General features: G+C 45.2%; 1 protein-coding gene across 3 annotated transcripts; it reads left to right on the top strand.

Annotated features, from left to right (window-relative positions):
- On the top strand, nt 1-26,932 carry LOC308351236 (uncharacterized protein; the record flags this gene model as incomplete). 3 transcript variants are annotated; one of them, XM_080816746.1, is made up of 2 exons in its annotated part: nt 1-40; nt 26,334-26,932. In XM_080816746.1, 2 exons carry the CDS (start codon nt 1-3, stop codon nt 26,930-26,932), a joined length of 639 nt encoding a protein of 212 aa, XP_080672872.1. The 3 variants fall into 3 exon arrangements, with proteins under 3 accessions (XP_080672872.1, XP_080672871.1, XP_080672873.1); XM_080816745.1 differs by having other exon boundaries at nt 1-247; nt 26,430-26,932; XM_080816747.1 differs by lacking the exon at nt 26,334-26,932 and having other exon boundaries at nt 1-441.
- Between the last annotated feature and the right edge of the window lie 662 nt (nt 26,933-27,594).

The following is a 27,594-nucleotide window of genomic DNA, read 5'->3' as shown; positions in this document are numbered from 1 at the left end:
ATGGGCTGCTGTGGCTGTTCCGGGGGCTGCGGCTCCGGCTGTGGGGGCTGCGGCTCCGGCTGTGGGGGCTGTGGCTCGGGCTGCTGTGTCCCCGTCTGCTGCTGCAAGCCCGTGTGCTGCTGTGTGCCAGCCTGCTCCTGCTCCAGCTGTGGCTCGTGTGGGGGCTCCAAGGGGGGCTGTGGCTCGTGCGGGGGCTCCAAGGGGGGCTGCGGCTCGTGTGGGGGCTCCAAGGGGGGCTGTGGCTCCTGTGGGGGCTGTGGCTCCTGCAGCTGCTCGCAGTCCAGCTGCTGCAAACCCTGCTGCTCCCAGTCCAGCTGCTGCAAACCCTGCTGCTCCCAGTCCAGCTGCTGCAAGCCCTGCTGCTCCCAGTCCAGCTGCTGTAAGCCCTGCTGCTCCCAGTCCAGCTGCTGTGTCCCCATTTGCTGCCAGTGCAAGATCTGAGGCTCTGACCACAGACCCCAGGTATCTCCAATCTGAGCTCCCCTGGCCATGACCAGTAAAACATTCCATATCCCCGGAGCCCAAATCCCTGTCCATCTTCATCTGAAAAGGAGTGGCTGGGACTTTGGGCCCAGAGTCCCAGCTCACCAGATGCTGTTCTCTTATCCATCCTGGAATCCCTCCCCGCTCACCTTCCAGAAGGCCCTGCCTCCTTGTCCACTGCATTTGTAACTCAGCACCTTGGGATCTGAACCTCTAAACACCCACCACTCCCCCCAGTGAATTTGGTTAGGACTAGGCTTGTGCTATTACCATCAGAGACCCACCTCCCCTTCCCACCACCGGTCTTCTCCACCTGCAACACCTGAGCTGAGGCTGGTGTGGGACTCCTGGGAGGCCGTCTACCCCCCAGCTCTGGAGCTGCCTGGGACCCAAACCGTCACTCCTCTTCCCTGGGCCTTCCTCCCCAGCCCTGTTCTCTGTCTACCAAGGTCTGCTCCAGACCCTGAAAAGCCCCTAAATAAATACACTGTCAAACCACAAGCCTTGGGCTCCCTGTGATTCCTTTCTTCCTTCTCCTGCACTTGAAGAAGGTGCCCAAAACACTGGCATGAAAACCAGTGAAGTATATGATGTTCCAAGTGTTTAGCTGCTAATGCCTTTTCAAGATGCACATATTCTCAGAAAACGTCCTTGGGTGCAGAGGCCGAGCTCTCGCACCTGGACCACATCCACCGGCAAGTGCTCTGGCCAGGGCACTCCCCCCACCCCACACCCCAGGCATCAGTTTCCTGGTGGCTCACACAGTTCAGCTACCTGTGGTCAACTTCCATCTGGAAGTAGATGGTCCCTTGAGGTGGTGTCAGAAGGGGAGAGCGGCGGTCATGCTGTGGCCCCACACCCACATCATCCACCTCACTTCACCTCAACACACAGGTATTTTATCACCTCACATCATCACAAGAAGGGTTGAAAACTTGAACTTGGAGCTTCAGGGGGGAGGACAAGATGGCGGCCGAATAGGGGGTCTTGTTTCGCCTGGTCCCTTGAATTCAGCTAGGTATCTATCAAACCGTTCTGAACACACACGAATTCAGCCGGGGATGTAACATTTATCTGGCTCTCCACAAGCAGAAAAATAACTACAACAGATGAAAGATAAAGAAGATGTGGTCCATATACACAATGGAATATGACTCAGCCATCAGAAAGGATGAATACCCGACTTTTGCATCCACATGGATGGGACTGGAGGGGATCATGCTGAGTGAAATAAGTCAGCAGAGAAAGACAATTATCCTATGGTTTCATTGATTTGTGGAACATAAGGAATAGCACAGAGGACATTAGGAGAAGGAAGGGGAAAAATGGATGGGGGGAATCAGAAGGGGTGATGAACCATGAGAGACTGTGGACTCTGGGAATCAAACTGAGGGTTTCAGAGGGGAGGGGGATGAGGGGATGTGTTAGCCCAGTAATGGGTATTGAGGAGGGCACGGATTGCGTGGAGCACTGGGTGTTCTACGCAAACAACGAATCATGGAACACAACATCAAAAACAAATGATGTACTGTATGGTGACTCATATAACTGAACCTTTGGGGGGAATAGAGGAAGATAAGCAGAGCGGGGAGTGAGCTTCCATAAGCTGGCCACTAGAAAGTGATATAACACTGGAGCAAATTTTCAGGACCCTTGGAAATCTGCTCTAGTGAGAGGCACCCCCAAGGGCACAGGGGACGAATAGGGCAGAATTCTAGGGGGATCGTTGTGGTCTCGGGATTCCAGGAGACTCCGAAAGAATGGGGAAGCCTGAACCGGCAGAGTACTCAAGCAGTGGAGTGGGGAGACTGGTTATGGTCAGCAAGTCCAGAAGGGACTTTCGGCTCTGGACACCATAAACCGTGAGCCAAGCCGGGAGGGAGACCACCCTCTGCCTGACCACCCTGAAAAGGACTAGGTGCGGGCTAACATCCTAGGGGAGATGTAGAACACCTTGTGCCCATGACAGGGACAGCTGTCAGGGCGCTGTGGCCCACAAAGAGGTGCCGGGGCAGCACCCAGCACGATTAGGGAGCTGTGGAAGAGGGTGCACCGTGAGCCCACCTCCGCTAGCAGTTGCAAAGTCACAAAGCACAGAGATGCTCATGGGTCTTCATGACTGCCTCGGGAGAGGTGCAGCAGGCAAGAGCTGCAGGAGTCTGTGGAGTCTGGTACGCACAGAGGGGAGATGGTTTGACCTGGAGGATTTGTTGGCGGCGGGAGGCGGGCAGGGTGTGCCACGAACTTGCGACTCTGGGCCAGATTCCTGCAAGGCCAGGTTTGCTCTGACCCTCTAAAGAGACGTACAGTGACGCCAGGGAACAAAAGCCACACAGCTGACCAGCTCACATTAAGCGCATCCCCCTGGCAAGGGGAGGGGCAACTCCCCCCAGGCAAAGATGCCTAAGAATCCGAGCAGCAGGCCCGGCCCCCAAGAAGACAGACTAGAAGAAGAGGTGAATGGTCAGCTCATTTCCCACAGGACTGGAAAACTCCAGCACTGGGGGGGAAATAATATAGGGAGCTCCGAGTGGTCCCGCATGGCTTGTCCATACTTTAGGCTAAAAGGTTACATGCCTTCTTTAGTTTCTCTGCTTATGTTTTCTTTCTTTTTCTTTGTTTTTACCCTGTTCCCATTTCAAATAGATTCTTACTTGCCAACCGATTCTTTTTTCATTTTATTTATTTATTTGTGAGAGACAGAAAGAGCAAGAGTAAGGAGGAGAGCAGAGGGAGAGGGAGAAGCAGACTCCCCACTAAGCAGGGAGCCTGACACAGGGCTCAATCCCAGGGCCTTGGGATCATGACGTGAGCTGCAGGCAGCTCCTTAACTGATTGAGCCACCCGGGCACACACCCAGCCTATGTTTTTAAGTTGCTTCTTAACTTTTGTTTTTTTCACATCGATGTTTTAAAGATGTATGCCCCATACTAGACTGCTTTTCACTTTTCTCAACTTACATTGATATATATAAGTTCTGATTTCTTTGCTGTTGGGGGATACAGTGTCTTCTACCACACAGACCAAAAATCAAATAAGAACAGGCAGATCGCCCCGGTTTGTCCATCCTGAGAAATTATACCCTCTCTCCCCACCACCCCCATTTTTTCTTTCTTATGGTTTGAGATCATCTTGGCTCTGGTTGCATACTTGTGGTAGCTTTTAACCACTTCGGATTTTTTTTCTAAGGTGCATTTTGCTTGGGTCGTGGTTGATATTCTGGATTCTGTCCATTCACTCAACCATCCCTTGACAGAATGACTAGGAAGAGGAACTCCCAACAAAGAAAAGACCCAGAGACAATGTCCTCCGCCACAGAACTAATGGTTATGGATATAAGCAAGATGTCAGAGGTGGAACTCAGGATAGTAATCGTAAAGTCAATAGCTAGGCTTGAAAAAAGCATTAGTGACAATATAGAATCTCTAAGAGCAGAAATGAGATCCAGTCAAGCTGAACCTAAAAACGTTATGACTGAGAGACAGTCTAAACTGGATACTCGAACGGCCAGGGTATATGAGGTAGAATAACCAATCAGTGACCTAGAAGATAAGCTGATAGGAAGGAAGCCGAGGAATATAGGAACAGGCAGCTAGTAATCCCTGAAAATCGACAGAGAGATCGATGATGCCATGAAACATTCCAATGTCACAATTACTGGGATCTCTGAGAGAGTGGAGAGAGTGAGAGGGCTAAAAGGTACATTTGAGCAAAGCACAGCTGAGAACTTCCCCCAGTCTGGGGAAGGAAACAAGCATTCGTATCCAAGAGGAAGAGAGGCCCCCACCCAAAATCAATAAAATTAGGTGAACACTCTGACATATAATAGTGAAGCTTGCAAATCTTAAAGCCAAGGAAGCTATCCTGGAAGAAGCTAGGTGACAGAGATTCCTTATGTGTGGAGGGAGGAACATCAGAATAACATCAGACCTATCCACAGAGATCTGGCAAGCCAGAAAGGGCTGGCAAGACATATTCAGGGTCCTAAATGAGAGGAACATGCAAGAGGGATGGGGCAGCTGGGTGCTGGACATTGGGGAGGGCATGTGCTATGGTGAGTGCTGTGAATTGTGTAAGACTGATGAATCACAGACCTGTACCCCTGAAATAATGCATTAGGTGTTAGTTAATTAATTAGTTAATTAATTCATCTTTCAAGTGCAGCTAGGAATACTTCATCCAGCAAGGCTGTCATTCAGAGTGGATGGAGAGATAAAGAGCTCTCTGGACCAGCAGAAACTGAAAGAATATGTGGCCACCAAGCCAGCCCTGCAAGAAATATTAAGGGGGATTCTATAAAAGAAGAAAACCCTAAGAGTAATATGGACCAGAAATTGACAGAGACTACCTATAGAAACAGGGACTTTACAGGCAGTATGATGGCACTAAAATCGTATCTCTCAATAGTTACTCTCAATGCGAATGGATTAAATACTCGCATTAAAAGATACAGGGTTTCAGATCAGATTTAAAGAGCAGGACCCATCCACATACTGTCTACAGGAGACTCATCTTGAGCCTAAAGACACCTCCAGATTGAAAGTAAGGGCATGGAGAACAATTTACCATGCCAATAGACCTCAAAAGAAAGCTGAGGTAGCAATTCTCATATCGGACAAATTAGATTTCAAACCAAAGACTGTCGTAAGAGATGTAGAGGGACACTATATCATTCTGAAAGGGTCTATCCAAAAAAAGACCTAACAATTGTAATTATCTATGCCCCCAACTTGGGAGCGGCTAACTACCTAAACCAACTAATAACCAAAATAAGGAATCCTATTGACAATAGTACATTAATAAGAGGAGACTTCAACACTCCCCTCACAGCCATGGACAGATCCCCTGAGCAGAAGATCAACAAACAAGAGCTTTGAAGGACACACTGGACCAAATGGACTTCAGAGATACATACAGAACATTCCATCCTAAAACAACAGTATTCTAATTCTTCTTGAGTGCCCACGGAAATTTCTCCAGAACAGATCACACACTGAGTCATACATCTGGTCTCAACCGATACCAAAAGACTAAGATGATTCCCTGCATATTTTCAGACCACAATGCTTTGAAACTGGAACTCAACTACAAGGAAAAATCTGAAAGGAACGCAAACACTTAGAGGTTAAAAAGCATCCTGCTAAAGAGCGAATGGCTCAACCAGGAAATTAGAGAGGAACTGAAGCAATTCAGGCAAACCAATGAAAATGAAAACACAGCGGTTCAAAATCTATGGGATACTGCCAAGGCAGTCCTGAGGGAAGTACACAGCCATCCAAGTCCCACTCAAAAATTTAGAAAAATCCCAAATGCGCAAGCTAAACTCACACCTGAAGGACCTGGAGAAAGAACAGCAAATAAAGCCTAAAACAAGCAGCAGAAGAGAAATTATAAAGATTAGAGCAGACATCAATGAAATAGAATCTAGAAGACTAGTAGAACAGGTCGATGAAACTAGAAGCTGGTTCTTTGAAAAAAATAAACCTCTGGCCAGACTTATCCAAAACAAAAGAGAATGGACCCAAATTAATAAAGTCTTGAATGAGAGTGGAGAAATCACAACTCATACCAAGGAAATAGAGACAATTATTATAACTTACTACCTCGTGCCAAAGCTGCGTGCCAACAAACTAGGTAATCTGGAAGAAATGGATGCATTCTTGGATACTTATGAGCTACCAAGACTGAAACAGGAAGAAATAGACAATCCGAACCGACCAATAACCAGCAAGGAAATTGAAGCAGTCATCAAAAACTTCCCAAAAAACAAGAGTCCAGGGCCAGATGGCTTCCCAGGGAAACTCCACCAAACACCTAAAGAACAAGTCATACCTATACTACTGAAGCTATTCTGAAAAATAGAAATGGAAGGAAAACTCCCAGACTTGTTCTATGAGGCCAGCATTACACCAATCCCAAAACCAGACAAAGACCCCATCAAAAAGAAGAGTTACAGACCGCTATTCCTGATGAACATGGATGCCAAAATATTCGACAAGATCCTAGCCAATAGGATCCAACAGTACATTAAAAGGATTATTCACCAGCACCAGGTGGGATTTATCCCTGGGATACAAGGGTGTGTCAACATTTGCAAATCAATCAATGTGGCATACTACATTAATTAAAGAAACGGTAAGAACTATATGATCCTCTCAATAGATGCAGAAAAAGCATTTGATGAAATACAGCATTCTCTCCTGATTAAAACTCTTCAGAATATAGGGATAGAGCGAACATACCTCAATATCATAAAAGCCATTTATGAAAAGCCCTCCGTGAATATCATTCTCAACACGGAAAAACTGAGAGCTTTTTTTTATGAGGGCGAGACACAACAGGGATGCCCACCCTCACCACTTCTGCTCAACATAATGCTAGAAGTCCTAGCCTCAGCAATCACAACAAAAAGAAATGAAAGGCATTCAAACTGGCAAAGAGGTCAAACTCTCTCCCTTTGCGGGTGATATGATACTTTATGAGGAAAACGCAAAAGACTCCACCCCAAATTACTAGAACTCATACAGCAATTCATCAGCATGGCAGGATACAAAATCAATGCGCAGAAATCAGTTGCATTTCTTTTGTTTTTTTAAGATGCAGCAACGAAAAAAGTTGTATTTCCACGGTCACGGAGTGGAAAAAATCATTGTGAAAACGTCTATGCCATCCAGAGCAATTGACACTTTCAGTGCCCACCCTATCAAAATACCATCAACATTTTTTTACAGAGCTGGAACAAGGAAACCTAAAATTTGTATGAAACCAGAAAAGATCCCAAATCGCCAGGAGATTGTTGAAAAAGGAAATCAAAGCTGGGGGCATCTCAGTCTGACTTCAAGCTATATCATAAAGCTGTGATCATCAAGACAGCATGGTTTTGGCACCAAAACAGACACATAGATCAATGGAACAGAATAGAGAGCCCAGAAATGCGCCTTCAAATCTATGGTCAACTAATCTTCAATAAATCAGGAAAGAATATCCAATGGGAAAAAGACAGTTTCTTCAATAAATGGTGCTGGGAAAATTGGACAGCCACATGCAGAAGAATGAAAGAATGTACATTGTCTCACACCATACACAAAGATAAACTCAAAATGGATGAGTCCTCCGCGTCAGATGGGAATCCATCAAAATCCGAGAGGAGAACATAGGGAGTAACCTCTTCCACATTGACCACAGTGATGTCTTTCAACACGGGTCTCTAAAGACAAGGGAAACAGAAGCAAAATGAACTTTTGGGACTTCATCAAGATAAAAAGCTTTTGCACAACAGAGGAAACAGTCAACAAAACTAAGAGGTAATCTTCTCTACAGAATGGGAGAAGATACTTGCAAATGGCATATCAGATAAAGAGTTGGTATCCAAGATCTCTAAAGAACTTCACAAACTCAACACGTCCCCCCAATTAATAATAATAACCCAGTCAATAAGTGGGCAGAAGACATGAACAGACACTTCTCCAAAGACATACAAATGGCCAACAGACACATGAAAAAATGTTCAACATCATTAGCCATCAGGAAAATACAAATAAACACCACTATGAGGTAACACCGTTCACCAGCTAGAATGGCAAAAATTGGGGCATCTGGGTGGCTCAGTCATCAAGCATCTGCCTTTGGCTCAGGTCATGATCCCAAAGTCCTGGGATCGAGTCCCTCACAGGGTTCTCTGCTCTGTGGGAAGCCTGTTCTCCCTCTCCCACTCCCCCTGCTTGTGCTCCCTCTCTCACTGTGTCTCTTTCTGTCAAATAAAGAAAGAAAATCTTTTTAAAAGATTAGAATGGCAAAAATTAACCAGACAGGAAATGCTAACAAGGATGAGAGAAAGGGGAATCCTAGTACACCGTTGGTGGGAATGCACGCTGGTGCAGCCACCCGGGAAGACAGTATGGAGGGTCCTCAAGATATTAAAAAATAGAGCTACCTTATGACCCAGAGATCGCACGACTAGGGTCTTACGCCAAAGATACAGACGTAGTGAAAAGAAGGGCCATCTGCACCCCAACGTCCACGGGTCAATGTCCACAATCGCCAAACTGTGGAAGGAGCGGAGATGCCCTTCAACAGATGAGTGGATAAAGAAGACGTGGTCCGTATATATGACGGATTATTCCTCCGCCATCGGAAAGGATGAATACCCACCATGTGCATCGACACGGATGGAACTAGAGAGGATTTTGCTGAGTGAAGTAAGTCAAGCAGAGAAAGACAATTATCGTATGTTCTCACTCGTATGTGGAACGTAAGGAACATAAGGAACAGCACAGCGGACCACAGGGGAAGGGAGGGAAAACGGAATGGAAAGAAACCAGAGAGGGAGACAGACCATGAGAGATTCTGGACTCCAGGAACCAAACTGAGGGTTGCAGAGAGGAGGGGGATGGCCTAACCGGGTGATGGGTACGAAGGAGGGCACGTGTTGGGATGCGCCTGGGTGTTACATGCAACTAATGAATCGCTGAACACTACACCGAAAACTAATGATATACTATATGTTGGCCAACCAAACATAACAAAAAATAAATTAAAACATGAAAAGACAAAGACTATGTCCTACGGAACAAATGCTGGCTATCCCCAAGAAAACCAGGGGCGAGGCTATTTGTGAGAACATTCTTTATCAGAGGAAGTATGCGAGAGCTTCCTAACGGTCCGGCAGGTGACTTGGTGACGTAAGAAAGCTTTGCATCCGCAGGGGGTCGCCAGGCAGTGGCCCAGACTGCGATCTTCACAGTCTGAGAAGGTAATTTTGTCACCAGGAAGGATCATGTGGGGCTCAGTCTCTCGGGCTTCTGAGGGCCTGGGCCTGAGTGACACGTACGTAAGCGCAGCCCCCTGCTCTGCCGGTCCAGCGCTAGTGCACCCACCTCGGGAGCACCCTGTGTCGGGAGTCTAGGCGCCCCTCTCCTGGGGCTCGGTGCGCGTGCCCTTGTTTGCTTGCCAAGACGTTTTGTCTAGAATTACAGAGGAAGGCTTTGTCCCTGTGAGAAGGTGACATATAACGCACACGGGACTGATGAACCAAGAAGGGACAGAATACGGCTTTAAAGTATGGGGACAAAGATGAGAGAAAACGTCCACGTGTAGAGAGCGATTCGGGCGGCAGAGATGGAGGGTGAACACGAGATTTTTGGTACATCTTCCAGTACTATTTGCCTTTTTAAACTACATGTTTATGATACTGATTTTAAATGTAGCTTAAGGTAACACATAAGGGGTTCTGGGGGGGGCTCGGTTGGTTAAGCGTCCAACTCTTGGTTTTGGCTCGGGTCATGATCTCAGGGTTGTGAGATCAAGCCCTGTATTGGCTTCCGGCTCCACTCAGAGTCTGCTTGGGATCCTCTCTCCCCTTCTGCCTCTGCCCTTCCCCGGCTCGTGCTCTCTCTCTCTCAAGTAAGTGAATATATCTTCCTTTTTTTTTTTTCCTTTTTCTTTTTGTTGTGTTACGTTAGTCACCACACAGTACCTCATTAGTGTTTGATGTCATGTTCCCTGATTCATTGTTTGCGTATCAAACCCAGTGCTCCATGCAATCTGTGCCCTCCTTAATACCCACCACTAGGCCAACCCATCCCCCCACCCCCTCCCCTCTGACACCCTCATTTTATTTCCCAGAGTCCATAGTCTCTCATGGTTCACCTCTCCCTCCAATATCCCCCTCTCATTTTTCCTTTCATCCTCCTAATGTCCTCCATGCTACTCCTTATGTTCCACAGGTAAGTGAAACCCTATGGTAGTTGACTTTCTCTGCTTGACTTACTTCACTCAGCGTAATCCCCTCCAGTTCCATCCATGTCGATGCAAATGGTGGGTACTCATCCTTTCTGATGGCTGAGGAATATTCCATTGTGCATATGGACCACATCTCTAAGAAAATAAAATAAAGTAACATAAATGCAAAATAATCCAGACCACTTCATTTTAAATTAACAGTCTTCTAAGTAACTCTTTTTTTAGAAAGATTTTATTTATTTATTTGACAGAGAGAGAGAGAGAGATCACAAGCAGTCAGAGAGGCAGGCAGAGAGAGGGTGGGAAGCAGGCTCCCTGCCGAGGAGAGAGCCCGATGCGGGGCTCGACCCCAGGACCCTGAGATCATGACCTGAGCCGAAGGCAGACGCTTTGACCCACTGAGCCACCCAGGCGCCCCGTCTTCTAAGTAATTCTTAAAGACAGACATCGTGGGCATCGGGACTCCCGGCCCCTTAGGGAGAAACACTGGGTCTCTCAGCGATGCCTGCGACCCCTCGCCGGCACTGCGAGCCCTTAGTGAGCACCTGCTGGATGCCGGCCTTGCTCTGGCCCTGGGGAAATGGCAGCAAACAGCGCCTGAGACCCGACCTTGAGGTCTGACCTTCCAGGCGAAAGAGGCAGGCAGGAACCTCAGAGCGGCCTGCCAGGGGTGCGGAGTTCGGAAAAGCTGCTGAGGAAAAGGAAGGGGGGCTAGTGGTGGCAGGAGCCAGTCCTGCTGGACGCCACGCAGAAAGACATCGAGGAGGCTGGGGGACCGGTGCAGACAGCCCTCCTGTTCCATCCCCGTCTAGATCACAGCTGTGCTATGGCCCATCCAGGAAGCAAGGGGAAGGTGTGTTTCTCCTAAAGGTAAAACCATTCCATGTGAAGAGCTAACCGTGCACTGAGATTCCCTCTTTGCTAACTCTGGACACTAACATCTCCTTAACCCATACTGATTTCATGAGAGATGCTGTTTACGTCCTCATTGGGCAAAATTAAGAGCCGTCAGCAGTAAGTCCTTCACCCCATTTTTCTTCTTAATTTCATAGATCTAATAAATTCAGAATCCGACAACCATTCTTAGGCCTAGTAAGACATTCATTCCCCTCCACAGCAAAAATCTCGCAGATAATGTGGTGGTCTTCTGACTTTCCTGGTGTGTCCACCTGGACACAGGAAAGCTCCCTGCGGATATGCACAGAAAAGAAGGCAGTCCCCAAACTCTTCACCAGAAGGCTGGCTGCAGCTGTCCTATGTGTATACCAATTAAAATGATGCGGCCCACATTTCTTTGACTTTTTTCATAAAACATATAGCCTGGAGGGGCACCTGGGTGGCTCAGTCAGTTGAGCATCAACTCTTCTTTTGCTTTTTCTAAGGTTTTATTTATTTATTTGTCAGAGAGAGAGCACAAGCAGGCAGAGTGGCAGGCAGAGGCAGAGAGAGAAGCAGGCTCCCCGCTGGACAAGGAGCCCGATGCAGGACTCGATCCCAGGACCCTGGGATCGTGACCTGAGCCAAAGAGGCAGCAGCTTAACCGACGGAGCCACCCAGGCTCCCCTGAGCATCAACTCTTAATCTCAGCTCAGGTCCTGATCTCAGGGTTGTGAGCTCAAGCCCCACACGGGGCTCCACACTAAGAAAACCATCACCATATATCATGGATATCCCTCCTAGGAAGAAGACGCAGGTGTAAGTTTGGGTTTCGCCATGCACGGGCACGCATGTAAATAACTCTGACACAAGTAGGATCACGTAACCTACTGGATTCGTTTTTGTATTCTCAACTGCCTCTTTGCCTGCCTCCTACGGCCGGCCTCCTCTGCCCCCAACCACTATTCCATTCCTCCCTCACGCACATACACAAAATATGTGTGAGGGATATTTCGTACCGTTTCAGGAACCCTCCCTCCTGCCCTGTGGCAGGAGGAACGATTGGTCCAGGCTCTCAGGAAAACAGCATGGTGGTTCCTCAAAAAATTAAAAATAGAACTTCCGTGTGACCCAGTCATTCCACCCCTGGGTATTTATCCAAAGAAAACAAAAACACAAATTCAAACAGATATCTGCAGCCTCACATTCATGGAGGTATTACTGACCACAGCCAAGGTATGGAAGCAGCCCAAGTGGCCATCCATGGATGAATGGATAAAGAAGATGTGGGGTGTGGACAGTGGACTATCACTCGGCCATAAAAACAGAATGAAATCTTGCCATTTACAATGACGTGGGCGGAGCGAGAGGGTATGCTACCTAGTGAAAACCTAACCCTAACCCACACACTCAACCTAGCCCCCGCATCCAAGCCCTGAGCCTGACCCTCACCCTACCCCTCGCCCTCAATTTATCCCTCCAGGGAGGTCTCTGTACAGCCACTAACAGGCACATCCCCTCACCTGGGCCCTAACCCTAACCCTTGTTCTGGCCCTGACCTGACCCTCAATCCTAGGTCTGAGGGAGACAATGATTTGGTGTATAGAGAGGACAGAATATTACTGAGCCATCAAAAAGAATGAAATCTTGCCATTTGCCATGATGTGGATGGAGCTAGAGAGTATTATGCTAAGTGAAATTAGTCAGAGAAAAACAAATACCATATGATTTCACTCATATGTGGAACTTAAGAAACAAAACAAATGAGCAGCGGGGAAACAAAAGAGACAAACCAGGAAACAGAGTCTTAGCTCTAGAAAACACACTGATGAGACCAGAGGTGGGTGGGAGGGTGGGGGATAGGGGAACAGGTGATGGGGATGAAGGAGTGCCCTGTTGTCCTGGTGTGATGAGCACCAGGTAGTGGACAGAAGGGATATCATATACCTGAAACTAACATTACACTGTATGTCAACTATCCCTCAACAAACGGGAAGAAATAAATGAAAAGAAATACTTTGTACTGTTTTGTTACCAAAATGAGATCCTATTATGCTTGTTTCTCTATATCCACTTTTCTCACCCACCAATTCCGTTGGGAAATTTCTCCAATTCAACTGGTATGGCTAATGTAATGTTTCTAATAGGTATTATTATTGGTTTCGAATTTGGTGGTGGTGGGGGTGCCAATGTCTGTGTTGTGAGTGTGTACATATATATATATATATATATTCACACACACATATATATATGTGTGTGTGTGTGCGCGTGCGTGTGTATATATATGTGTGTGTGTGTGTATATATATATATATATATGGTCTGTTTGTACTCGCATTTTACTTTTAGTAATTTCAAGGCAATTGTATTGATATCACCGAATTTTATTAAATGATGCTTTCAAAAAAAACTACACCAACTTACGTCCCAAGAACGATGTACAAGAGCTCCTTTCCCCAACTTCATGAGCAATGGCTGTCATCACTCTTGCTAATTTTTGCCAGACTGGTGGATATCAGCATCTTACTTTTTAATTTGCTTTGATCTGACTCCCAGTGAATCTGACCTATTTGTCAACGTGTAGGAGCCATCGTGCTCTAAGGACCTGAAACCAGTGGACAAGTCCGGCAAGGTCTCAGGACACAAGATCAACACATGAAAACTGACGGTATGTCTGTTCACTTCCCATGAAGGAGCTGAACACAAAATTAAGAAAAAAGCTCATGCCCAACAGAAAGAGAATGAAAGAATAAAATACGTGGGAATGGATTTAACAGGAGAGGTACAAAACCAATATGCTGAAAGCCACAAAACATTGTTAAAAGAAATTAAAGGAGATGTAAGTAAATGGGGAGACTGAATGTTTGTGCCCCACCAAACGCACTCACAGAAGCCCTGACCCGCTGAGCACTGGGTGTAGACATGGAGACTCAATGGAAGTGATTGTGGTTACATGAGGTAAGAAGGGTGGGCAGATCACAGAGGACTGGTGTCCTGGTAGGAAGAGACACCCAGCGCTCTCTCTCCATATCTCTCTCTCTCCATCTCTCTCTCTCCATTGTTCTCACTCCATATCTCTCTCCTTCTCTCCACCTCTCTCTCTCTCTCTCTCCATCTCTCTCCCCCTCCATCTCTCTCTCCTTTCCATACATCTCTATCTCTCTCTCTCTCTCTCTCTCTCCCCCATCTCTCTCTCCTTTCCATACACCTATCTCTCTCTCTCTCCCTCTCTCTCTCTCTCTCTCTTGCTAGGGAAAGGCAGTGTGTCCACACAGTGAGAACACAGCCATCTGCAACCCAAAGGAAGAGTTTTCACCAGAAACTGACTCTGTAGGCACCTTGCTTTGGGGCTCTGGCTTCCAGCACTGTAAGAAGGTTAATTTCTTTTGTTTAAGCCATCGTGTCTGGTATTTTGTTATGGCAGCCAGACCTCACTAATACAAAGCTCATAGACCTGGAGACTTAATGGAGTTAAGTTGGCAATACTTCCCCGACCGAGCCACAGATGCAGTGCGCTCCCCATCAGAATCCCAGCTGTCTTCTGGGGGGAAACTGACAAGCTGACTCTAGAGTTCACATGGAAGCTCAAGCAACCTTGAGCAGCCAAAACAATCTTTAAAAAGGAGAACAGACCAATGAAGACATACAAATGGCTACCAGACACATGAAAAAATGTTCATCATCTCTAGCCGTCAGGGAGATTCAAATCAAAACCACATTGAGACACCACCTTACACCAGTTAGAATGGCCAAAATTAGCAAGACAGGAAACAACGTGTGTTGGAGAGGATGTGGAGAAAGGGGAACCCTCTTACACTGTTGGTGGGAATGCAAGTTGGTGCAGCCACTTTGGAGAACAGTGTGGAGATTCCTCAGGAAATTAAAAATAGAGCTTCCCTATGACCCTGCAATTGCACTACTGGGTATTTACCCCAAAGATACAGATGGAGTGAAAAGAAGGGCCATCTGTACCCCAATGTTTATAGCAGCAATGGCCACGGTCGCCAAACTGTGGAAAGAACCAAGATGCCCTTCAACGGATGAATGGATAAGGAAGATGTGGTCCATATACACTATGGAGTATTCTGCCTCCATCAGAAAGGACGAATACCCAACTTTTGTAGCAACATGGACAGGACTGGAAGAGATTATGCTGAGTGAAATAAGTCAGAGAGAGTCAAGTATCACATGGTCTCACTTATTTGTGGAGCAGAACAAATAACATGGAGGACATGGGGAGATGGAGAGGAGAAGGGAGTTGAGGGAAATTGGAAGGGGAGGTGAACCATGAGAGACTATGGACTCTGAAAAACAACCTGAGGGTTTTGAAGGGGCGGGGCTGGCAGGTTGGGGGAACCAGGTGGTGGGTATTAGGGAGGGCACAGATTGCATGGAGCACTGGGTGTGGTGAAAAAACAATGAATACTGTTACGCTGAAAATAAATAAAAAATTTAATTAAAAAAATGATGAAAGACCATTCCATGCTCTTGGATCAGAAGAATGAACATTGTCAAAATGTCTATACTGCCGAGAGCAATCTATACTTTTAATGCCATTCCAATCAAAATTCCACCGGCATTTTTCAAAGAGCTGGAGCAAATAATACTAAAATTTGTATGGACTCAGAAGAGACCCCGAATTGCTAAGGAAATGTTGAAAAACAAAAACAAAACTGGCGGCATCACGTTACCTGATTTCAAGCTTTACTACAAAGCTGTGATCACCAAGACAGCATGGTACTGGCATAAAAACAGACACATCGACCAGTGGAACAGAGTAGAGAGCCCAGATATGGACCCTAAACTCTACGGTCAAATAATCTCTGACAAAACAGGAAAAAATATCCAGTGGAAAAAAACAGTCTCTTCAATAAATGGTACTGGAAAAACTGGACAGCTATATGTAGAAAAATGAAACTCCACCATTCTCTTACACCGTCCACAGAGATAAACCCGAAATGGTTAAAAGACCTCAATGTGAGACAGGAATCCATCAGAATCCTAGAGGAGAACATAGGCAGTAACCTCTTCGATATCAGCCACAGCAACTTCTTTCAAGATATGTCTCCAAAGGCAAAGGAAACAAAAGCGAAAATGAACTTTTGGGACTTCATCAAGATCAAAAGCTTCTGCACAGCAAAGGAAACAGTCAACAAAACAAAGAGGCAACCCACGGAATGGGAGAAGATATTTGCAAATGACAGTACAGACAAAAGGTTGATATCCTATCAAGAACTATAAAGAACTCCTCAAACTCAACACACACAAAACAGATCATCATATCAAAAAATGGGCAGAAGATATGAACCGACACTTCTTCAACAAAGACATACAAATGGCTACCAGACACATGAGAAAATGTTCATCATCACTAGCCATCAGGGAGATTCAAATCAAAACCACATTGAGACACCACCTTACACCAGTTAGAATCGCCAAAATTAGCGAGACAGGAAACAACGCTTGCTGAAGAGGATGTGGAGAAAGGGGAACCCTCCTACACAGTTGGTGGGAATGCAAGTTGGTGCAGCCACTTTGGAGAACAATGTGGAGATTCCGCAAGAAATTAAAAATAGAGCTTCCCTATGACCCTGCAATTGCACTACTGGGTATTTACCCCAAAGATACAGATGGAGTGAAAAGAAGGGCCATTTGTACCCCAATGGTCATAGCAGCAATGGCCACGGTCGCCAAACTGTGGAAAGAACCAAGATGCCCTTCAACGGACGAATGGATAAGGAAGATGTGGTCCATATACACTACGGAGTATTGCACCTCCATCAGGAAGGACGAATACCCAACTTTTGTAGCAACATGGATGGGACTGGAAGAGATTATGCTGAGTGAACTAAGTCAAGCAGAGAGAGTCAATTATCACATGGTCTCACTTATTTGTGGAGCATAATAAATAACATGGAGGACATGGGGAGATGGAGAGGAGAAGGGAGTTGAGGGAAATTGGAAGGGCAGGTGAACCATGAGAGACTATGGACTCTGAAAAACAACCTGAGGGTTTTGAAGGGGCGGGGCTGGGAGGTTGGTGGAACCAGGTGGTGGGTATTAGGGAGGGCACCGATTGCATGGAGCACTGCGTGTGGTGCAAAAACAATGAATACTGTTAGGCTGAAAATTTAAAAAAAAAAAAAAAAAGAATTGAAACCTATTCTCCTGAAACTGTTCCAAAATATAGAAACGAAGGAAAAACTTCCAAATTCATTTTATGAGGCCAGCATTACATTGATCCCAAAACTAGACAAAGACCCCATCATAAAGGAGAATTACAGACCAATATCCTTGATGAACACAGATGCGAAAATTCTCACCAAAATACTAGCCAATAGGATCCAACAGTACATGAAAAGGATTATTCACCACGACCAAGTGGGATTTATTCCGGAGCGGCAAGGTTGGTTCAACATCTGCAAATCAATCAATGTGATACAATACATTAATTAAAGAAAGAACAAGAGCCATATGATACTCTCAATAGATGCTGGAAAAGCATTTGACGAAGTGCAGCATCCTTTCTTGATCAAAACTCTTCACAGTGTAGGGATATAAGGGTACATACCTCAATATCATCAAAGCCATCTATGAAAATCCCACAGCGAATATCATTGTCAATGGGGAAAAACTGAAAGCTTTTCCCCTAAGGCCAGGAACACGGTGGGACTGTCCACTATCACCACTGCTATTCAACATCGGGCTAGAAGTCCTAGCCTCAGCAATCAGACAACAAAAAGAAATAAAATGCATCTGAATCAGCAAAGAAGTCAAATTCTCACTCTTTAGAGATGATACGACACTTTATATGGAAAACCCAAAAGACCCCACCCCAAAACTGCTAGAACTCATACAGGAATTCAGTAAAGTGTCAGGATAGAAAACCAATGCACAAAAATCAGTTGCATTTCTATACACCAACAGCAAGACAGAAGAAAGAGAAATTAAGAAGTCAATTCCATTTACAATTGCACCCAAAACCATAAGATACCTAGGAATAAACCTATCCAAAGAGGTAAAGAATCTGTACTCAGAAAACTACAAAGTACCCGTGAAAGAAATTGAGGAAGACCCAAAGAAATGAAAAAACCTTCATGGATTAGAAGAACAAGTGTTGTGAAAATGTCTATGCTACCCAAAGCAATCTGCACGTCTAATGCAATCCCTATCAAAATACCATCCATTTCTTTCAAAGAAAAGGAACAAATAATCCTAAAATGTATGTGGAACCAGAAAAGACCCCAAAGAGCCAGAGGAATGTTGAAAAAGAAAACCAAAGTTGGAAGCATCACAATTCCAGACTTAAGCTCTACTACAAAGACAGTATGGTACTGTCACAAAAACAGACACACAGGTCAACGGAACAGCATAGAGAGCCCAGGAATGGACTCTCAACTCTACGGTCAACTAATCTTCGACAAAGCAGGAAAGAAGGTCCAGTGGGAAAAAGACAGCCTCTTCAACGAATGGTGTTGGGAAAACTGGACAGCCACATGCAGAAAAATGAAACTGGACCACTTCCTTACACCACACATGAAAATGGACTCAAAATGGATGAAAGACCTCAGTGTGAGACAGGAATTCATCAAAATCCTTGAGGAGAACACAGGCAGCAACCTCTTGCCCCTCAGCCGCAGCAACTTCTTCCTAGAAACTCACCAAAGGCAAGGGAAGCAAGGGCAAAAATGAACTATTGGGACTTCATCAAGATCAAAAGCTTTTGCACAGCAAAGGAAACGGTTAACAAAACCAAAAGACAACTGACAGAATGGGAGAAGATATTTGCAAACGACATATCAGATAAAGGGCTAGTATCCAAAATCTATAAAGAGCTTAGCAAACTCAACACCCAAAGAACAAATAATCCAATCAAGAAATGGGCAGAGGACACGAACAGACATTTCTGCAAAGAAGACATCCAGATGGCCAACAGACACATGAAAAAGTGCTCCACATCACTCAGCATCAGGGAAATACAAATCATAACCCCAGTGAGATGCCACCTCGCACCAGTCAGAATGGCTAAAATTAACAAGTCAGGAAATGACAGATGCTGGCGAGGATGCACAGAAAGGGGAACCCTCCTACAATGCTGGTGGGAATGCAAGCTGGTGCAGCACTCTGGAAAGCAGCATGGAGGTTCCTCAAAACGTTGAAAATAGAGCTACCCTGTGACCCAGCAATCGCACTACTGGGTATTTACCCTAAAGATACAAACGTAGTGATCCGAAGGGGCACGTGCCCCCGAATGTTTATAGCAGCAATGTCCACAATAGCCAAACTATGGAAAGAACCTAGATGTCCATCAACAGAGGAATGGATACAGAAGATGTGGTATATATATATATATATATATATATATATATATACACACACACACACACATACATACATACATATATACATATACATATGTATATATATATTATATATATAATATATGTACATATATACATATACATATATATTATATATATGATATATAATATATATATAATATATACATATATATTATATATAATATATACATATATATACATATATACATATATATTTATATATGTATATATATATACACACACATACATACATACAATGGAATACTATGCAGCCATCAAAAGAAATGAAATCTTGCCATTTGCAACAACGTGGATGGAACTAGAGGGTTATTATGCTTAATGAAATAAGCCAATCAGAGAAAGACAATTATCATATGATCTCCCTGATTCGAGGAAGCTGAGAGGCAATGTGGGGGGTTTGGGGGATAAGAAAAGAATAAATGAAACAAGATGGGATCGGGAGGGAGACAAGCCATAAGAGACTCTTAATCTCACAAAACAAACTGAGGGTTGCCGGGGGTAGGGGGGTAGGGAGAGGGTCGTGGGCTTATGGACATTGGGGAGTGCTGTGGTGAGTGCTGGAAGTCTGTAAACCTGGCGATTCACAGACCTGTACCCTTGGGGCTAATAATACGTTATATGCTTATTTTTTTTTAAATCTTAAAAAAAAAAAAAAAAGAAAAGAAAACCGAAGCTGGTGGCATCACAATTCCTGACTTCAAGTTGTATCACCAAGTTGTGATCACCAAGACAGTATGGTACTGGTTCAAGAACAGATACATAGATCAACGGAACAGAACAGAGAGCCCTGAAATGGACCCCTGACTCTATGGTCAACTAATCTTTGACAAAGCAGGAACGAATGTCCAGTGGAAAAAAAGGCAGTATCTTTAACAAATGGTACTGGGAAAATTGGACAGCCACATGCAGAAGAATGAAACTGGACCACTCTCTTAGACCACACACAAAGATGAACTCAAAATGGGTGAAAGACCTAAATGTGAGACAGGAAGCCATCAAAACCCTAGAGGAGAACTCAGGCAGTAAGCTCTTTGATATTGGCTGTAGCAACTTCTTGCTAGACACATCTCTGAAGGCAAGGGAAACAAAAGCAAAAATGAACTATTGGAACTTCAAGATAAAAAGCTTCTGTACAGGGTCGCCTGGGTGGCTCCATGGGTTAAGCCTCTGCCTTCAGCTCAGGTCACGATCTCAGGGTCCTGGGATCGAGCCCCACATCGGGTTCTCTGCTCGGTAGGGAGCCTGCTTGCCCCTCTCTCTCTGCCTGCTTCTCTGCCTACTTGCGATCTCTCGCTCTCTCTCTGTGTCAAATAAATAAATAAAATCTTTTTTAAAAAAAGAGTCTGGAAGTTTTCCTTCTGCTTCAATTTTTTGAAACAGCTTCAGGAGAATAGGTGTTATTTCTTCTTTGAAAGATTGATAGAATTCCCCAGGGAATCCGTCGGGTCCTGGGCTCTTGTTTTTTGGGAGGTTTTTGATCACTGCTTCAATCTCGTTACTAGATATCGGTCTATTCAGGTTGTCAATTTCTTCCTGGTTCAATTTTGGGAGTTTATAGTTTTCCAGGAATGCCTCCATTTCATCTGGGTTGCTTACCTTATTGGCATATAACTGTTGATAATAACTTCTGATGATTGTTTCTACTTCCTTGGTGTTAGTTGTGATCTCTCCCTTTTCATTCATAATTTTATGAATTTGGGCTTTCTCTCTTTTCTTTTGGATTAGTGTGGCCAATGGTTTATCGATCTTATTGATTCTTTCAAAAAACCAGCTTCTAGTTTCATTGATACGTTCTACTGTATCTCTGGTTTCTACCTCATTGATCTCTGCTCTAATCTTGATTATTTCCCTTCTTACATGTGGAGTTGGTTTGATTTGTTGTTGATTCTCCAGTTCTTTAAGGTGTAGAGACAGCTGGTGTATTCTGGATTTTTCAATTTTTTTGAGGGAGGCTTGGATGGCTATGTATTTCCCCCTTAGGACCGCCTTTGCTGTATCCCATAGGTTTTGGAGTGAAGTGTCTTCATTCTCATTGGTTTCCATAAATTGTTGAAGATCTTCTTTGATCTCCTGGTTGATCCAAGCATTCTTAAGCAAGGTGGTCTTTAGCTTCCAGGTGTTTGAGTTCCTTCTGAACTTTTCCTTGTGATTGAGCTCCAGTTTCAAAGCATTGTGATCTGAGAATATGCAGGGAATAATTTCAGTCTTTTGGTATCGGTTGAGCCCTGATTTGTGACCCAGTATGTGGTCTATTCTGCAGAAGGTTCCATGTGCCCTTGAGAAGAATGAGTATTCTGTTGTTTTAGGGTGGAATGTTCTGTATATATCTATGAGGTCCATCTGGTCCAATGTGTCATTCAATGCTCTTATTTCTTTATGGACTTTCTGCTTCGATGATCTGTCTATTTCTGAGAGAGGCGTATTAAGATCTCCTACTATTAATGTATTCATATCAATATGGCTCTTTATCTTGATTGATAGTTTTCTCATGTAGTTGGCTGCTCCCACATTGGGTGCGTAGATATTTACAATTGTTAGATCATCTTGGTGGATAGTCCCTTTAAGAATTATGTAGTGTCCTTCTGTATCTCTGACTACCGTCTTTAGTTTAAAATCTAATTTATCTGATATGAGAATCGCTACCCCGGCCTTCTTTTTATGAAGCCAGCATTACCCTGATCCCCAAACCAGGCAAAGACCCTACCAAAAAGGAGAATTTCAGACCAATATCACTGATGAATATGGATGCCAAGATTCTCAACAAGATCCTAGCAAACAGGATCCAACAGCACATTAAAAAGATTATCCACCATGACCAGGTGGGATTCATCCCTGGGTTACAAGGATGGTTCAACATTCGCAAATCAATCAATGGGATAGAACAAATCAATAAGAGAAGAGAAAAGAACCACATGATCCTCTCAATTGATGCAGAGAAAGCTTTTGACAAAATCCAGCATCCGTTCCTGATTAAAACGCTTCAAAGTATAGGCATAGAGGGAACACTCCTGAACTTCATCAAATCTATCTATGAAAGACCCACAGCAAATATCATCCTCAATGGGAAAAAGCTTGCAGCCTTCCCGTTGAGATCAGGAACACGACAAGGATGCCCACTCCCCCCACTCTTGTTCAACATTGTATTAGAAGTCCTAGCAACAGCAATCAGACAACAAAGAGAAATAAAAGGTATCCAAATTGTCGAGGAAGAAGTCAAACTCTCTCTTTTCGCAGATGACATGATTCTTTATATGGAAAACCCGAAAGACTCCACCCCCAAACTACTAGAACTCATACAGCAATTCAGTAATGTGGCAGGATACAAAGTCAATGTCCAGAAATCAGTGGCTTTCTTATACACTAACAATGAAAATACAGAAAGGCAAATTAGAGAATCGATTCCATTTACTATAGCACCAAGAACCATAAGATACCTCGGAATAAACCTAACCAAAGAGGTTAAAGATCTGTACTCGAGGAACTACAGAACGCTCGTGAAAGAAACTGAAGAAGACAGAAAAAGATGGAAGACCATTCCATGCTCTTGGATCGGAAGAACAAACATCGTTAAAATGTCTATACTGCCCAGAGCAATCTATACTTTTAATGCCATTCCAATCAAAATTCCACCAGTATTTTTCAAAGAGCTGGAGCAAATAATCCTAAAATTTGTATGGACTCAGAAGAGACCCCGAATTGCTAAGGAAATGTTGAAAAACAAAAATAAAACTGGCGGCATCACGTTACCTGATTTCAAGCTTTACTACAAGGCTGTGATCACCAAGACAGCATGGTACTGGCATAAAAACAGACACATCGACCAGTGGAACAGAGTAGAGAGCCCAGATATGGACCCTCAACTCTATGGTCAAATAATCTTTGACAAAACAGGAAAAAATATCCAGGGCAAAAAAGACAGTCTCTTCAATAAATGGTGCTGGGAAAACTGGACAGCCATATGTAGAAGAATGAAACTCGACCATTCTCTTACACCGTCCACAAAGATAAACTCAAAATGGATAAAAGACCTCAACGAGAGACAGGAATCCATCAGAATCCTAGAGGAGAACATAGGCAGTAACCTCTTTGATATCAGCCACAGCAACTTCTTTCAAGATATGTCTCCAAAGGCGAAGGAAACAAAGGGAAAATGAACTTTGGGGACTTCATCAAGATCAAAAGCTTCTGCACAGCAAAAGAAACAGTCAACAAAACAAAGAGGCAACCCACGGAATGGGAGAAGACATTTGCAAATGACAGTACAGACAAATGGTTGATATCCAGGATCTATAAAGAACTCCTCAAACTCAACACACACAAAACAGATAATCATATCAAAAAATGGGCAGAAGATATGAACAGACACTTCTCCACTGAAGACATACAAATGGCCATCAGACACATGAAAAAATGTTCATCATCTCTAGCCGTCAGGGAGATTCAAATCAAAACCACATTGAGACACCACCTTACACCAGTTAGAATGGCCAAAATTAGCAAGACAGGAAACAACGTGTGTTGGAGAGGATGTGGAGAAAGGGGAACCCTCTTACACTGTTGGTGGGAATGCAAGTTGGTGCAGCCACTTTGGAGAACAGTGTGGAGATTCCTCAGGAAATTAAAAATAGAGCTTCCCTATGACCCTGCAATTGCACTACTGGGTATTTACCCCAAAGATACAGATGGAGTGAAAAGAAGGGCCATCTGTACCCCAATGTTTATAGCAGCAATGGCCACGGTCGCCAAACTGTGGAAAGAACCAAGATGCCCTTCAACGGATGAATGGATAAGGAAGATGTGGTCCATATACACTATGGAGTATTCTGCCTCCATCAGAAAGGACGAATACCCAACTTTTGTAGCAACATGGACAGGACTGGAAGAGATTATGCTGAGTGAAATAAGTCAAACAGAGAGAGTCAAGTATCATATGGTTTCACTTATTGGTGGAGCAGAACAAATAACATGGAGGACATGGGGAGATGGAGAGGAGAAGGGAGTTGAGGGAAATTGGAAGGGGAGGTGAACCATGAGAGACTATGGACTCTGAAAAACAACCTGAGGGTTTTGAAGGGGCGGGGGGTGGGAGGTTGGGGGAACCAGGTGGTGGGTATTAGGGAGGGCACAGATTGCATGGAGCACTGGGTGTGGTGAAAAAACAATGAATACTGTTACGCTGAAAATAAATAAAAAATTTAATTAAAAAAAAAAAAAGAAAAACTTTTGCACAACAAAGGAAACAGTCCACAAAACCAAAAGCCATCTACAGAATGGGAGAAGATATTTGCAAATGACTTATCAGATAAAGGATTAGTATCCAAATTCTATAAAGAACTGATACAACTCAACACGCACAGAACAAATAATCCAGTTAAGAAATGGGCAGAAGACACGAACAGTCATTTCTCCAAAGAAGACATCCACATGGCCAACGGACACATGAAAAAATGCTCAACGTCACTTGGCATCAGGAAAGTACAAATCAAACCACAGTGAGTTACCACCTCACACCAGTCAGAATGGCTAAAATTAACCAGGAAAAAACAGGTGTTGGTGAAGATGCGGAGAAAGGGGAACCCTCTTACTCTGGGGTGGGGGGAATGCGAGCTGGGGCAGCCACTCTGGAAGACAGTACGCAGGTTCCTCAAAAAGGACTGCATGGAGCACTAGGTGTTATATGCAAACAATGAATTATGGAACACGACGTTGAAAACTAATGATGCGCTGTATGGTGACTAACAGAATTTTTTGTAAAAAGTCAAAAATAGAACAACCCTATGGCCCAGCAATTGCACTACTAGGTATTTACACAAAGGATACAAAAACACAGATTCAAAGGGGCAGCTGCACCCCCAATGCTTATAGCAGCAATGTCCACAATAGCGAAACTATGGTAAGAGTGGTAAGAGCCCAGATGTCCATCAACAGACGAATGGGTAAAGAAGATGCAGTATATATACACAATGGAGGCTTACGCAGCTGTGAAAAGGAATGAAATCTTGTCATTTGCCATGACATGGGTGGAACTAGAGGGTATTATTTTAAACAAAATAAGCCCAGAAAGACAAATGCCATAGGATCTCATTCATATGTGGAATATCAAAAACAAAACAGATGAGCATAGGGGAAGAAAAAAAGGAGAGAGAGACAGAGAGGGAAGACGACCATAAGAGACACTTAGAGAACAGACGGAGGGTAGAGGGAGGGAGGTGGGGGGTGGGCTGGCAGGGGCATGGGGATTAAGGAGGGCACCTGTTGTGATGAGGATTGGATGTTGTGTGTAAGGTGAATCACTGAACTCTAGTCCAGAAACCAGTGTTGCGCTACATGCTAACGAACTAGAATTTAAACAAAAATTTTAATAGAAAAAGAATTACAATTCTCCTAAGTCATCTCTGCAGCAGGCGGTGGTGGGAATTGGGCCAGCACCACCGGCACCTGCAAATAAGCCTGGCCTTCGTGTGCAGCCTGCCAGAGAGAAGCACACACGCCTAAGAACTGCAGATACTCCAGTCTCTGAAAATTCAAGAAAAGCTAAGAATCCTAGAAATTACTTTCTATTAATAACAGTGAAACAAATGGGAAGAAGTTAAATTTAGAAACATGAAAAAGGATGTCCAAGCCAATGGGAGGTCAGGGATGGCAGCACGTACACACACACACACACACACACACACACACACTGATTGTGCCCTGGAGAAAAGGCACAAACAGGAAGTAGGAAGTCAGTATGTGATCAGCCTGATCTCTGGGCAGGTATATAAGGGCTCCCGGCCCAGAAGTCTCCACACCTGAGCACCTGTCCTCTGCACCTGCTCCTCTGACCTGCTCCGCCCTCAACCCACCAGAACCATGAGCTGCTGTGGCTGTTCCGGGGGCTGCGGCTCCGGCTGTGGGGGCTGCGGCTCCGGCTGTGGGGGCTGTGGCTCGGGCTGCTGTGTCCCCGTCTGCTGCTGCAAGCCCGTGTGCTGCTGTGTGCCAGCCTGCTCCTGCTCCAGCTGTGGCTCGTGCGGGGGCTCCAAAGGGGGCTGTGGCTCATGCGGGGGCTGCAAGGGGGGCTGCGGCTCGTGTGGGGGCTCCAAGGGGGGCTGTGGCTCCTGTGGGGGCTCCAAGGGGGGCTGTGGCTCCTGTGGGGGCTGTGGCTCCTGCAGCTGCTCGCAGTCCAGCTGCTGCAAACCCTGCTGCTCCCAGTCCAGCTGCTGCAAACCTTGCTGCTGCCCTTCAAGCTGTGGGTCATCCTGCTGTCAGCCCTGCTGCTGTGTCCCCTGCTGCTCCCAGTCCAGCTGCTGCAAACCCTGCTGCTCCCAGTCCAGCTGCTGTGTCCCCTGCTGCTCCCAGTCCAGCTGCTGCAAACCCTGCTGCTCCCAGTCCAGCTGCTGCAAACCCTGCTGCTCCCAGTCCAGCTGCTGCAAACCCTGCTGCTCCCAGTCCAGCTGCTGTGTCCCCATTTGCTGCCAGTGCAAGATCTGAGGCTCTGACCACAGACCCCAGGTATCTCCAATCTGAGCTCCCCTGGCCATGACCAGTAAAACATTCCATATCCCCAGAGCCCAAATCCCTGTCTGTCTTCATCTGAAAAGGAGTGGCTGAGACTTTGGGCCCAGAGTCCAGCTCACCAGATGCTGTTCTCTTATCCATCCTGGAATCCCTCCCCGCTCACCTTCCAGAAGGCCCTGCCTCCTTGTCCACTGCATTTGTAACTCAGCACCTTGGGATCTGAACCTCTAAACACCCACCAGTCTCCCCAGTGAATTTGGTTAGGACTAGGCTTGCGCTATTACCATCAGAGACCCACCTCCCCTTCCCACCACCGGTCTTCTCCACCTGCAACACCTGAGCTGAGGCTGGTGTGGGACTCCTGGGAGGCCGTCTACCCCCCAGCTCTGGAGCTGCCTGGGACCCAAACCGTCACTCCTCTTCCCTGGGCCTTCCTCCCCAGCCCTGTTCTCTGTCTACCAAGGTCTGCTCCAGACCCTGAAAAGCCCCTAAATAAATACACTGTCAAACCACAAGCCTTGGGCTCCCTGTGATTCCTTTCTTCCTTCTCCTGCACTTGAAGAAGGTGCCCAAAACACTGGCATGAAAACCAGTGAAGTATATGATGTTCCAAGTGTTTAGCTGCTAATGCCTTT

This window comes from Martes martes, assembly GCF_963455335.1.
Source record: "Martes martes genome assembly, chromosome: 10".
NCBI classification, from domain to species: Eukaryota; Metazoa; Chordata; class Mammalia; order Carnivora; family Mustelidae; genus Martes; species Martes martes.
This window is presented reverse-complemented; position numbering and strand designations above follow the sequence as displayed.